The sequence below is a fragment of the Zosterops lateralis genome, assembly GCF_965231275.1.
Source record: "Zosterops lateralis genome assembly, chromosome: 6".
In the NCBI taxonomy this organism is placed as follows: Eukaryota; Metazoa; Chordata; class Aves; order Passeriformes; family Zosteropidae; genus Zosterops; species Zosterops lateralis.
This window is the reverse complement of record NC_139761.1, coordinates 43,524,801-43,539,642: the sequence shown is the minus strand read 5'-3', so window position 1 is coordinate 43,539,642 and position 14,842 is coordinate 43,524,801. Positions and strand designations below refer to the sequence as shown.

At 38.5% G+C, this 14,842-nt stretch overlaps 1 protein-coding gene across 1 annotated transcript; it reads right to left on the bottom strand.

Annotated features, from left to right (window-relative positions):
• Positions 1–606: 606 nt before the first annotated feature.
• On the bottom strand, positions 607–14,842 carry TRAF6 (TNF receptor associated factor 6; the record flags this gene model as incomplete). Its single annotated transcript, XM_083863741.1, has 6 exons — positions 607–4,988; positions 6,530–6,607; positions 8,311–8,382; positions 9,337–9,495; positions 10,127–10,277; positions 14,547–14,842. 6 exons carry the CDS (start codon positions 14,840–14,842, stop codon positions 4,107–4,109), a joined length of 1,638 nt encoding a protein of 545 aa, XP_083719867.1. The 3' UTR covers positions 607–4,106.

Genomic DNA, 14,842 nt, shown 5'->3' with positions numbered 1-14,842 from the left:
CCTATCCATTACTCATGCAAGCTATTCGAACCAACCTAATGGATGAAAAAAAAGTCATAATTAACTTGACATTAGCAGCACATTACTGCAATGCCACTAACTTTACTCAGAAGAATCTTAACGTTTTGAATATCCATTCCTGCAGATGCTATTAAAAACAGATCTAGGTTGAGATAAATCAGAGATTGCAATAAAGTCTCTTCTTCTCTTAGTGACAGAGGAACTCTCTCTGGTTTCTGATCTCAGTCTCCTGCAACAAGGTTTCAGCCCATAGTTGCTTTTATGACAAATAAAACAAGCAAGCAGATGTGGCCAGAGAGGTGAGTGTGCAGCTTTTTTGAGAGTTACATCTTAACTTACAGGGTGATTATGAGCACACTTGATGCACGAGCTGTATCTTCTAGTAATAAATTTAACTATCAATACCCTTTATAAATGCCAGGTTTTTATACTGAAATATATTCTGTGCCTTCTTGGTGCTGTATGATACCAGCCACCTCTGAAACCCACAGGACAGAAAATACCAGGGCATCAGTTGTCCTGTATCAGTTAACATTTTTGAACAGCCCTCCATATGAATAAGGATACCAACATGCAGTGCACAGTTTAATTAGTTTATTTTTTAAAGTTCTGTCAGAAACATAGCTGTGCATTAATTACAAAATATATTAAACTATCAGTGAATTTATCCAAGGGAACAGGAGTACTTTCACTTTGTTCAAATGCAAAACAAATACAAACCTTTAACATTGACACAGAATAATCTTTTGCATCCATCATCAATGTATTTGGTCTGTTGCCATCTCTAAATAAGAACAGAAGATCACCCTAATTTCATTTCATTAACAAGTTTAATCCCTTGATAGCAAATGTGACCAGACACATCATGAGACCACTTAAAAAACAACTCTATACATCTCACATTATCTGAGCTCCCACATATATACATTACATATCAACATTTTTGGCAAAATAATTTTCCCTGCCCTGCAGGGGAAGACATTCAGAGGCAAAGAAATAACATGTTCATAATATATTAAAATTGGGAAATTTGTGCCATAGCAGCTTTGCAAATACACATACTAAGAGTTGATGACTTAAAACATGTTAATGACAACAGAAATTTGGAAGATAAGCTAAGCCACTTTTTAAACCACCTTGAGATCTAGTAATGCTGCAAAGCATTGAGTTACAGAACAAAACCCCATTGCTGAACAAGTTACACAGGACATAGGTAATTAAAATATTTCTTTGATTTAGAGACAACTCAATGCTGCAGACCTTTCTCCTGCCACTTAAATAGTTCTAACAATTATACCTCAATCCACCATGGTAAAACAAGTTCTCAAAAGAAGATATTTGAAGAAAGGGGAAAGAGGAAAACGGAACAAGTACACTAATAAATATTTTATTAAGATTTATAATCTTTTTATGACAGTAAGATTTAACTGATACTTGGCAACTTTAACTGATACTGACAGTCTCTCATGTAATACGCTGACAGTACAGTAATTTGACATCAGCGCTCTAGTTGGTAATATAAAAATACAAAACCAGTAGAATAGCAGCAGTGAACAAACCATTCATATTACTGTGGCCAATACAGAATTATACATGCAACAGCCTTCTATTCCCTAGTGGCTTGTGCTATTGTACAATTTTAACCTGAATCATTTAAACCCTGCCACCACAGGGAGTTTCCTCCTCAGAGGCAGAAGTACATCAGATCTAGCAGATAAGACTCAAAGCAAAAATTCTATTCAGAATGCAAATCTTCAAAAGCAAAGGAAGTGTTAATGCATTTAGTGGGTCTTGGGTATAAATGATTTGAACAGAGAATAAGGACATTTTTCTTATTGCTAGGCTTGAGGAAGGACCTGGAGCAGGAAAAAGCTCTCAAATGACAAGTGTTTTTTCTGACTGCTTCGCCCTCCTGCCCCCCAAAAACAAGAAGGGGAACAAAAGAGAATGGCAGTTTTTGAGCATCTTGAAAAAAACATGGATAGGTAACAGCCTGAAAATGGAGAACTCGTGTACAGTGCCTTCTGTGCAGAGTGGCTCTGTGCACTGCATGGACATCAACAGATCTTGGTTAAGAATGGCTTTACTGGGAATGCTCCAACTAAAGACACTCCAGAACAATTCAGCTGATAGGATAAGGCTATTCATTATAAAATCGACTTTGGTATTAAAGCTGACATCTTTCCTTATTTTGAGTAACATATGCTCACCCATCCCCTAACGAATGAGAAACACACTAAAGTCACCAACAGCTAACTGCATCTGTCATTAGCCACGAAGTTCATGTTTCAGTAGTGACAATACTCCACTGAACAAAATCCCTCTTCCATCTAATAGGTTCTACTTGCACAAGAAAGTTTACTCATCTGGGTATGATGAACAAAGTGGTAGGTTGGAACTTTTACCTCTCATGCAGGCAGGCAGAGTATCCTCCCAAACCACTAAAGTACAGTAAGTAGTCTTTCTTTAGTCCTGTTTATATTAAGCAATGTGCCCTTTCCCCATTGGTATTGCTTGGATGAGGCCAAATAGTTGGAACACTTCAGTATCTCTTAAGCTGCAGTGTTCTCCAGTCTTTAGGTTGTTTCACTAGCTTGGATAAATAATACACATAAGCTCACGCATCGTTTAGTTCTTTCTTCAGTGTCTGAATATGTACTTAGGTTATGGGGTGAACAAATTTTTCTTCCCTCCTTTTAAAGACAAGATTCAGAACTTTATCAGCACCATGAAAGTTAAAATTTTTAGCACCAGTGAACTTGAACTATTCAGCTTTGACTGCTCAAAACTAACATTTACATGGCATATAATCAGTCAGTACAGAAAACAATACACACAGCATTAGGAACCTCATGAACTTTTGAAACAGTGAATCTAGTGTTTGATAAATGAGTAACTATGGAAGCCAGATTTTCTTCCTAAAACCAAACAGGATTTTAGTTTTTCCCCACACTGCTGAATTAATAGGCTTTCCTTACCATCTAAATTGCTGAGTTGGTCCAGCTCCTATTGTCTAAAGGGCCAAGAAATACCCCAAGCAGTTGGATGCCCATATGGCCACCTGCCCACAGAGAATTCACAGGGGATGACCTGGGTACCTCACTCACAATACCAAGAGATCACTTGAACCAGATGCAGGTCACAAGTTCAGCTTTGGTACAAATTTAGGTTTCAACAACAGTAAAACAAATTCTGCTTTACCTTCTCTGTTTAGTGAATCTCTTTGCTCAAGTGTGCACTCATAACCTGAAACATGTTCAGCAGTAGGAGATCCCACCAGCACAAAGGGATTTCATTCAAATGCTAAACTTTTATATCTCTTGATGATTGTGGTTGACACTCAGGGCCTAGAGCACACACTTACAGAAAGATTTATCAAAAATAAAAAGAATTAGGGAGGCACCTCCAGACCACATTACAAGTATTTCTTTAGTGAACTCAGTTCAGAGTCATTCAGCCTTCTCCACAACACTACCTCATATCATATACCTGCGTCAACTCTGCATCAACATGCAACTTCCTGAAGAAGAAAGGGGTCAAAGCACACCTGAACCCTTGGTGACATGAACAAAGTCTTAACCCTAACTTCAAACTTCAAGAGACACACAGCCAATGCAAAATTCTAAATAAACTCTCTCAATTTTCCCAAGCTCTGTGAAAAGAACAAATGAAAAAATCCCTCATCTTTATTAATTTCACTCCTTCCTTGCAACAGCATCTATTCCAAGGCACTGAGGCAAAAAGACTTACAGGTCTATTCGATATGACTGAAGTTTTACCAATCTGAGATGCACAGGTTCTGCAATAGGATTTTCCTGTAGGCAGTTTTGATTAACACTTCATTTAGTTAGCTTGCTACAGAAGTAGCTTATTATTTTAAGAGAGAACCTTACCAAATATTTAAACATATGACCTCGTATAGAAAAATAATATACCAGCAACAACCAAGTCCATTCAGGTGAAGATCAACTATGTTGGCAACTATGATCTTTTACGAAAGCAGCCTTTGTGGACAGTGAAGCACTTTTGTGATCTGTGTGGAAAAACACGAGTAAGGCTCCACTGCTCTGGTTAAGACTTGCAGGCTACATGGCTCCATCAGTACTGCGGGCCTGGAAGCCTTCTCTGCGGGCACTGTTCAAGTCCAGGCGCGTCACAACCTCGCAGCGCACCAGCAGCGTGTCGTCCTTGATGAAGGTTCTCTGTTTCAAGTTCTGCAGGTGCATGAAAGTCACATAACCAAAACCTTTGGGATTGCGGTGAATTGTCGGTCTCTGGAAGGCCAGTAGCTCTGGCTTGGCTTCCATCACCTCTTCATGGTTCTGCCTGTCTGGGCCTTCTGATTGATCCAAAATAGAAAGTCGTATGGTGCCCTGGAAAGGCCAGGGCAGGTGGCTGTCATATTCCCCTTGCATAGTGTGGACAAACAGAGAGATAAAATTAGCACAGCGCTGAGCACTCGGTAACTGGATATGCAGGCGCAAGCACAGCTTGTAGCCAGGCTTCCCTGTATAGAAGCCAGGACTGTGCATCACTACAGGTCTCTCTTCTTCCTGGGCTTTCTGTAGTCCACTGAAGTTCTCAATCTTCCAGATATAAATACCATTACATTGCTGTGCCTCCATTTCAGTAATCCTTCCCTCCAAATTTCGGATAGTGCGTTTGAGTTCTGCCATGTGAGTGTTCTGAGTCTCCATTTTAGCAATGAGTTCCCTGATTTGGTGATCTTGTCTTACCAGACGACCTTCCAACTGCTGAATAGTTTCCTTGAAGTTTTCAACTTCTGGATTGCAGTCATAGGCAGCATGTGACACGTGTGAGAAGAGGGGAGGCTCAAAGGGTAGGCCATTGATGTAGGGTACAGGATTTACAGCAGTAACATTGATAGTCTGAAAACTCTGAGCCATCATCCTCATGTGAACCTGAGTGAACTCCTGCATATGTCGTGCCAGTTCATTCCTTTGCATCTAGGATTTAAAGGATATGGCATTAGGAACACGTCAAACATCTGCAATCACATTTTAAATGTGGCTCTAAAGAAAATCAAACAAATAGTTGCTTTTGTCATGTGAAAAAAGCTGCAGTGTGCATCAAGGACAAAGACAAAATAGCACTTTACCAATGGAGAGCTCCAAATTTAGTATCACTGTTAGAAAAAGTGAAAAAAGACGTTCAAACACCAGCGGGCAAATCGCAGGATCATTTGGGTTGGGAAAGACCTTTAAGATCTTTGTGTCTTTGCTCTGATGTTGATACAGCTTGGGTTCAACAAAAGCGTAGACATGAGGTGATTTCGGCATAGAACTGTTAACCTGGGAACTTAAGATGGAACTGACATAAAACACTGTAATATAAATCAGACACATACATTATTGTTTTTGTTGGCTTGGGACTTTGGTATGTCACAAACATATTCTTGTCAGAATATTTATCATTAGGAATAGCATATTGTATAGTTCCATAATTCTATGTAATGTTTAATAATAAAACCTTTGACTGTATTTTTATAGAAGCTGCAGCATCTCCAGGAAAACAACAAAATTTAAATTCTCCGGAAAAGATTGAGAACAACTTCTCATTAAAGGCCAAGACCCACACTTCAAATGGAGGCAATTTTGAGTAAAAGACATTAAGTATTTCAGTAGTACATACAGTGAGAAATAGGAACAGTGTATTTCAAACTGTGCCTCTGAAAGTAAAGGTGAGATATGAAGAAATATAGAGTATTTTATACTGAAAACATTCTTATCAAATATTCCAAAGGCAAGCACTGTGTATTCAGGTTCACCTTCTTGTTAATGAGCATTCATGATGAAAAAAATGAAAAAAAAAAAAAAAAAAAAAAAAAAGGTTTTGTAGGAGTGGTAATTTCCCTATGAAACCATCATTAATTATGGTGTACACTTTCAGTAACACTGTTCAACTCAAAACAGAGATATGGTGAAAGACTGTTCATGATACATATATTTAAAATTTTTCTGTGTTCTAAACCAGCCTTGTACTCCCTTCATTGATTTGGAAAATGCTCCATAGTACCAAATGGTGTATGAAAACTGATGTGGAAATGAAGGGGAAAGACCCATTTTAAACAAGAAGTATTAAAAAACTAAAAATAAGACTACCTAGATTAATAATTTTAGAATTTAATAAAACTGATTTTCTTCATGGAACTCTGGGAATTATATGCATATTTGGCCACAACTTTGGAAGAAATGCTAGAAGCTACTTTATTGACATGAAAGCTGAGAAAACATGAAATAATAAAAGCAAGGTCATCAAGCAAATTGTTCACAGAGCTTTTTAAATTTAAAAAAGCAATTTTGAAATGCAATATGTCAACATGCACTGTTTCAGAATTAAGACACCTCAAAATAAAAACACCACAACCACAAATCACTAAGGATTTTGGGCTAGTGAATGAGACAAGAACAGGAAAACACATTACAAAAGCAATGGATAAAATCACGCAGAAGGTCTGCAATTCAGAAGGTACTGATAAAAGGCTTACCTTTTCAGGACACCCAAAGGCACTGTAAAAACATGGCACTGGGGCAGTAGGACAATCATTGTCATAATGGTTAGGCATCTAAAACAAATCAGATTTGATGTTACTTCTCCATCAAGAGCATTCCCTTATGCAAAAAGGATACAGCTGGGTAGATTTTGAACAGGTACCTGAAGTCAGATCAGTTTATACCTATGTAATTTCTTAAGGGAATTACTTCTTAACAGGGAAAGGGAAAAACTTCTTAATAGAAGTATTGAACAAAAATGTTAGCTGATAAAGATTATACATCCCACTTGTATGTACTGTAACAATTCAGTGACTTCGTTCATCTGTTAGGCCTCAGAAAGCATTCAGGTTTCTTTGCTAGACCAAACACATTTTATTTCTAGCCTTTCCTCCACCCAGATCACGTTCAGTTCCTTCCCTTCTGAAGGACTGCTTGCACATACTTATTGTGTCTCTCTTTATTATCATCTTCCTCAAAAAGTTCAAGTTACTTCAATTTTTTTTGTGGTCCATGTTTTCCAGATCCAGATCAGTCATCTCACTGCTCTGGATCCTCCCTATCCACCCTCCCTCAAAAGCACAACAACTTCAACTGATGCCTCATGAGCCCTAAACAGATTGAAGGATAATTCCATGTTCCACAGGCAGAATCCCTGTTTATATAACCCCAGATGTTTGCCTTGTTTAAATATCACAATGAAGCACAAGGCTAACAGAGGTCAATTATTGTAACAAATGTTTAGCATTCTCTGTTCCCCGCTTCTGCAGTTCATTATTCTACCTAACAACAGACTTTTTCCTTTGTTATTACTAAGCTCAATCCTGTTTTCCAGAGTATTTGTGCAATTTTACAAGATTGTTCTGTATTTTAACCCAGGCCATCAACATAGTTGCCATCCCATATTAAACAAATCAATATTTATCATTTTCCTGCCAATGAAGTTATTATTGAACAGAAGAAATAATAATGGCTATTACAACAGTAATGGACAAGCAGAATTCCAGCCAGCATCCCAGTTTGATAGTGAATTTTCTTATAGCTAATTTCCAACAGTGGCTTTCCAAGTACAAAAACTCTCCCTCTCTGCCCAAATCAATGCCTTCTCTTGTAAAGTCAGCCATAACCACTGGTAGCTGTTGGTATTTTTTCAACTCTATTAAAGATCAAACACATGCACTATGGGCCCCATTATTGGTACGATTCAGGACAGCCGAGTAATGATACGTGGAACTCTGATTTCTTTGGAGGGCATTATAACAAAATTTATAGAAAGACAAATTCTTTTTATAGTGTTTTGGTACAATGAATAGGATTGGTCCTTTAGGGCACCACCTTTTTGTCAACATCTCTACCAGTAAACAAGTTGGAAAAACACCAGGTGCCAGGAGGACGGTATCTACAAGGACTGTTTTGGGTTCCTCCTTATGATTTCCCAGGCCAGACAAGAGTTTTGTACTTGGCTTCAAGCCACTGCCTGGAGCCTAAGAATCCATGTTCTGACCACTGTCAGTTCCCACACCCCGTCAAGAAGCAGTACAGCTCAACAATGTGATGTGCAGCCAAAATCCTACAGAGGTTTTGCCAGGCTGCAACTGCAAGCTGGAGCAGCCTTTAAGGGAGTATCATACCTGACTGGACATTTTCAGAGACAGGCATGTAGTGATTTACCAGCCAGCAGACAAACTGTATCTCCAAGTTTAATTTCTGAACAAAGAAGCAATGTAAATACAAAACACCTGACTTGGAATAAAGAGAGAAAAAGGAAGTCTCTTACCTGCTCTCTGATGAGCACTGTGTTGCAATATTCGCAATATACATTGGCAAGTGGGCAGGTTTGGTCATGAAGCTTAAGTGATCAAAGAGAAAAAAGAAAGGGGAGAAAGCATCAGTAAAGTTACCCAATTTAAGAGAGGGCTAATCATCCTTGATCACACATTAGATTTTTATTTATATTGCTAATTTTGCATTTAGCTGTATGCAACTGCAACACAAAGACAATCCCTTTATGCTGAACAGTATGTTTTCTATTACTGTTTTTTCCTGGACTTTACAAGAGATTCATAAAGTTGTAGATATTTTATTTCCTAAAGCTCTTATGTTCCAATGAAAGCTGATTTTATCAGTAAGTTTCTAAAATTCACATTCAATTGTATGGGAATTATATGACAGTGCTTTTTTTGTTTGTTTGTTTTTCATTTGTATTGTTGGACTATATGAGGTACATCTGATTGACAATTCACAGTATTCATATCCAAAGACATTTAATAGTCCTTGAGATAAAACACAACCATATAAAGATAAAGAAATGGTAACAGCAAAAGGAAAGTATTACTCTTGGTATCACCTTAGTGAAAAATGCAGAGCCAGGTGAAGAGTTCAGAAATTATCCTGGTCTTGTGTGGTAGCAGATATCCCTAAAAGACTCATCTCCTGATACATCCTCTCTCCCAGGCATAAAAACTGCAAACGTAAACACTGCTTTTTGTATTTTATGGTCAGTAGCTACTGGCCTGTCTGACAGTAAGGTCAGAAATCAGTGGTTCTTACACAAGTCCACAAGTGTCCTCACACCACATGGTTCCCAGTAAGTTTGTATTTAAGGACAATCTCTCCCTAGCTTTTGCCTGTTCCAGGCTCATGTCCTGAGTTTGTAGCTTCTAAGCTGTGCAGCAGCACAAAAAGCTCTTCTAGACCAAAACCTTTTAGTTTTAGTTTGCTTGTTTGTTTTTTTAACTGCTGTTCCCTTTCCAAGCAAACCCACGTGAATGTAGGTTGACAAACTGAGACTCCTGCTAAATACCTCTTTATCTTCATAGGCCATAGACGTGGCACAGTTTGGGCAACACACTTGACGCCTCGGACACTCCTGGGTCATGTGCTCCTTCAGATGGTTCTTTGGGAAGGTTCCTTGGCACTGTGGGCATTCCACAGTGGAAAAATCACACTGCAGCTGATGGTCCTGCAGAAGAGCAGAAGAGGGTTTTGATACTTCAAACAAGAACTTTCATCTCATCCATATTCAAGAGAAAGCACAATGCAAGTCAAAGAAATCCCAACCTTTCCTTCTTGCAAGGAAATCCTTATACACTTAGACTGACTCTACCAACAGCCTGGTACTGCTGTCCCATTACTAAGGTCAGGATTTCATGTATACAGACCTTTAAGAAAGCTCTCAGTAAAAAACTTAGCTTTATATTTATCTTTTTAACTGCATATATTATTTTCCAAAACAATTATTTCAACTAATATATGTAGCTACTTTGAGACACTATTAAACTGACCTTAAGAAACTCGTGTGAAGCACAGACATAGCTGATCAAAAGACAAACATGAATGATCCTCAGCAAAAAGCTGCATTAGTACAATTGTCAAGCACTGTGATGTTCACTTGAGAATCACCTAACTACAATTCAATACTCATTAAAAACCCATATGTGTAACTATAGTTTTGAAAGAAAAATGCACTGAGTCAGCATAAATGAGTATCAGGTCTGATCTGGTTTATTTATTATTATTATAATATTTAAGTTATTTTGAATTTTTACTCATCCATGAAAACAAGGTTCCATATTTTCAAAACTACTTCTCACCTCTAAGTGCCTGAGCTCCATCTTCATGCTGCAGCCCTTGTTGGGACACTTGACCATTAATGAAAGGATTTCCCGTTTGGCGAAGTTGTCAGGAAAAAGTTGATTTTCAAGCAGAATTTCATTGTCTACAGGACATTTGTGACCTGCATCTCTACAATGCAGAAAAACAAGGAAAGATATTCTAATATTATCAACATATTTCCAAGCACTCAATTTAAAATATTTTTACACCAGCAAGACATTAGTGGCCAAATAATAACACAGTAAGAAGATCTTTGAAAACAATGGTAATTATGTGGCAATGACCAGAAAATATGATATGTATTTCAGAAAAACTGAAAACACAGTTTCACTGGAGGTGGCATGACTGGGGTTGCAGCACTTTTCAAACTCAATTTTATTTGTACAAATGCCATGTTAAGAACTCTGGAAACAAACTTGAGGAATATGTAAAGACACTAAGATCTTAAGAGTCCTGTTTCTGTAAGTATTTCACATAGCTCAAACATCAAAGAATATTTCACATGCTACTTGAAAACAAATACTTAAACTTTCTTAGACCTCCTCTCATTTCTTTCTCATTTTATGAACAGCCAAGGTGATCACAGCTAAGAAAAAAAGCAAAATTGTCTTTTTTTCCAGATTGACTTAATCTGTTTGGCATTACATTACACACTGTTCAGTTTGCTGGTTTTGTTATACAATCACTTGATCAGCTGGGCATCCTTCAATTTCATTATACAGCAAAGGAGGTGAAAACCTCCAGACACAAAAATTATTACTAACTATGAAAATTACACCAGATTTGGAACAATTTCAGGTGTTGCATTGGAAGCCATTTTAACAGCAAACAGACTGGAAGTCAGTGCTAACTGGTGAAGGTTTGGAATCTGATGGAACAGGAATGTATGCAACCTGCACGAGGTAACTAACAGCCTGTTCCAGTCCATCAGGTTCTGTCTACCTGCATGTATATACAAGAATCATAAGAAATGGAGTAAAAAAGGAGATCACCTCTATCAAATTTTCCAGTATCAGCTAATTCTGAAACCAGTAAGCCAACACATTGATTCACAATTAAGTAATGCAGTGGAAGAGGCATGAGAGATCAAAGCTCCCGAGTACTAATGGAAACACCAATAAAATGGAAAAATACATGGGGTGGAAAAATGTCAGAAAGCACTTGTGGTGCAAGGATCAAAGGCCAGATCATTGTCACTGCCTGCAAGCGTGAGGGGAAGCAGAACCTAGTGGGCTGTGGAGACCAGGAAGGAATTTATGTTCTTTGTTGGAAAAGGAAATAATTGCTCAGCAACTCCATCAGCAACGCTGGTAGAGGAAGTGGAGGTAAAGTTGCCACTTCAAAAAGAGGCAATGAACTTCCTTTCACAAGTTTTGCTTGCAGAGCAAGCTCACCACATGGCTGAGAATCACACTCCTAAACAAGTGGAAGAAAGAAAACACCTAGCTTGCCTTGTTTCAGAGCTCCTTGAGCTATGACCAGTGTGATCTTTGTCACAAGCCAGAAATGTTCCCTCACTTCACAACCTACAGGAAATGAGTTTTCACAGGTATAACTTTGTTACAAACACCCTGTTTAGTGGAGTATAAAGACAGCTCAATAGCCCTGCTGATGAGACAGCAGCTTTATTTCTACAAAGAAAAGCTAATCATGAGTAAGAGCAGCCAGCAACAGATTAATTTGAAATAATGATTACCAAATCCCCATTTTAAATAAGTGGCAGATAAAGGGCAAAATAAGAATGAAATGCAATTTTCCAAAGTAGGAAAGTGTAGTAAGAAGAAAGCAGTAACTCATTGTAGGGTATTAAACAGAGTTCAAATACCATTTACAAAGATCAGGATTGTGTTTAAAACACTGCTAAGATGCATCTACAGACAAAGATGTTGTTATACATTTCCTGTGACAGAACTGAGTTTATGCACCTCACAGTGGAGGCTGTTCTATTCTGGAATTATTTATCACATTGCACTCTGCCACTCACAACAGTACCTGAGAAACAATGGCCATCTGCTACAAAGGACAAGAAATATTCCTGTAATTTCTCTAGAGATTAAAATACAGGCATCAAGAGTAAAGCCAGAATAATTTTGAAAGAAAAGGCTGCTCTGTGATTTTAACAAGTGAGCAGTTTAGCCAAGAAGCTGAGACAGTTGGCAGAGACTTTAACTGCAGCCTTGCCAACTGCTGGATGAACTGCCAGCACCCAAAGATTTCCCTGCTGCCCCTTGTTACCTCACAACTCTGCTCTTCCAACAAACAGAGGTTCTGGTATTTAGCAAGCTCTACTACAAACCCTAAGTCAGCTTTGCCCTAAGATACAGGAAAATACTGGAGTGAAATTGAATTAGCTATTGCACCTGAAGTTAGCTCTTCTAAAATTACCAGTAATGTATTTTGTTGACAGGTAACATGCATTTTGTTGACAAGCAACCTCATTTGTAGTTAGGTAGATAAGCTTCTCCTCTTTCATGACTTACAGCGCTTCAAAGCACTTCAGATAACTTTATTTAAAAAGTTGCCAAGACTTTCTGGGAGGCAAACACTTACTGTGGTCAAATCTCATCTAATCATGTCCTTCACACTGTAAGATTGAAGAGTCCAGTTTTTAAAAGGTTTTCCAATTTTTTTTCTGGTTGCAGCCACGATTCTTCAACATGAACCGCAATTGTTTAAGTCACAAGAAGCAATTACTCAAAAAACGCTGGTTCATTCTTCATTTAAAATCCTTAATCTCTGTGTTCACTTGAGTTAAGACAGTGGGGCAACGAGGAATAAAAAGAAGCAATTTCTCCTGATCAAATGAAGGCTGTGACAATCACTTAGTGAAAAAAAACAGTACTCGGAGAATGTAAAATATCACTTTCCATTTTCATTTTAGTACTGTAGAAGCTTCTCAATACCTCAATCAATCTGGTACTGCAGACAGTACATCCTGCAAATCGATACCATACTGTAGACACTACATAATCCAAATCAATAGCTTGATCTATGGATACCAATTAAGCATGTAGTTCAGCCCTTCAGGGATTCAGAGAGGTCTGGCACTTCAAGCTGTCCTCCCTGCTTTCACAAGCAGTCACTCAAACTGTCCTCCAAAGACAAGAGTTCACTGGGGATTGAGGGAAAACTTTTACTAGTAATGAAACATCTGAAATATTACACTGATAATCTACCGTCTTAAAAGAAAAAAAAAGCTTTCCACTTTGTTTAGTATTCACTGAAACAGTCATCACTATTCATAGATATACAGAAAGGGTAAAAAGAAGCAGAAGCTTCTGGTCATGGTCCTTTCCATGGAGAAATTCTTCCTGAGAATTTATGTAGCAGAAACCACAGAAGTGCCAACAAAACACTGTATTGAGAGAACATAATTGCTGGCATACCATTCATTTAGTGAGCTACAAATGATGGATAGGGAAGAAAAAGAAATGGAATAGAACTATGGACAAATGGTATGAAAAACCAAACAAGAAAGCACTGTCCATTTTGCATGTTATAAAATAAATACCAGGGAAAAACACAGCAACACTGAAGACAGTTTGGTGATCTTTACACAAAAGTGTACAAAGTATGGTTGAAAATGAGCCAGTTCTACATATGGGTCACACAGAATTGAATATATAAATTCCTACCAAAGTGACATTTGAGCTAAGTGAGCAATTGTTAAGAAAAAAGATGGGCTTATGCTGAAAAGGAAAAATCCTACAGCATTATATCTATCAGTGTAATCCAATACTCACCCACACGTGTGGGACACTGATGACTTCATTCAACGTTTAAGGCAAGTGCTCTCTACAAGGTACTTTCTGCCCTTTCTTGCTCTTTCAATCATCCACTTTTATAAGCCCAGCCTGCTCTTGCCTTTGTATCTTATTCCCAGTCCCTCATATGCCACTTGGTTTCCTCTCTCAATGCTTTGTTCAGAACTAGTCCCTCATCACATTCACTTCTCCAGCTCAAGAAGGACACGGTGAATTTCAAGTGAAAAACTGAAAGCATGAATTGCCTTATCTGCACCAAGAAATCAGGTTGTCTATAGTTTCCTGTAGTTATCAAGAGAAACAATCATAGACAGGTAATTTTATAATCCTGAGCTGGAAATGGAATTTATCTGGGGGATTTGCGTACCTTTCTTTTTAAAAATTATTATTTGAAGTTTAATAAATTTTTTAGATTCATAACCTGGGTAAGTTTGAAAAAAAACCTATCTAAAGCTCATAAAACTTCCAAACTTGTGACATTCTAGAACATCTTTAATGAATAATAAATTCCCAGAGTTCTATTAGCACTCCCTGGTAATGCACCTTGGGCAGCTCTATTCAGTTTAGATTGACCTTAAACTGCTCTGGTACATGAATTTCTTCTTAAAAGCACCTTCCACAAGTTTTCCTTTACCTTATTGATTTGACAATGCAGCCTTTGCAGAACCGGTGGCCGCAGGGCGTCTGTACCGCTTCCCGGAGAGCCATCAGACAGATGGGACACTCGTATTTACTCTCCAGGGGCGGGTCGAACTCCACGTCGTATCCCTGCGTCTCCTCGGTGAAGGAGCTGGGCGCGTTGGCGGCGGCGCTGCCCATGCTGGAGCTCTCCTCCTTGGCGGCGGCGCTGCAGGCGCTGGCCATGGCCGCGCAGCAGCCGCTCTCCGCGTCCCGGCCTCCACAGCTGCCGTCACTGTGCAGCAAGCTCAT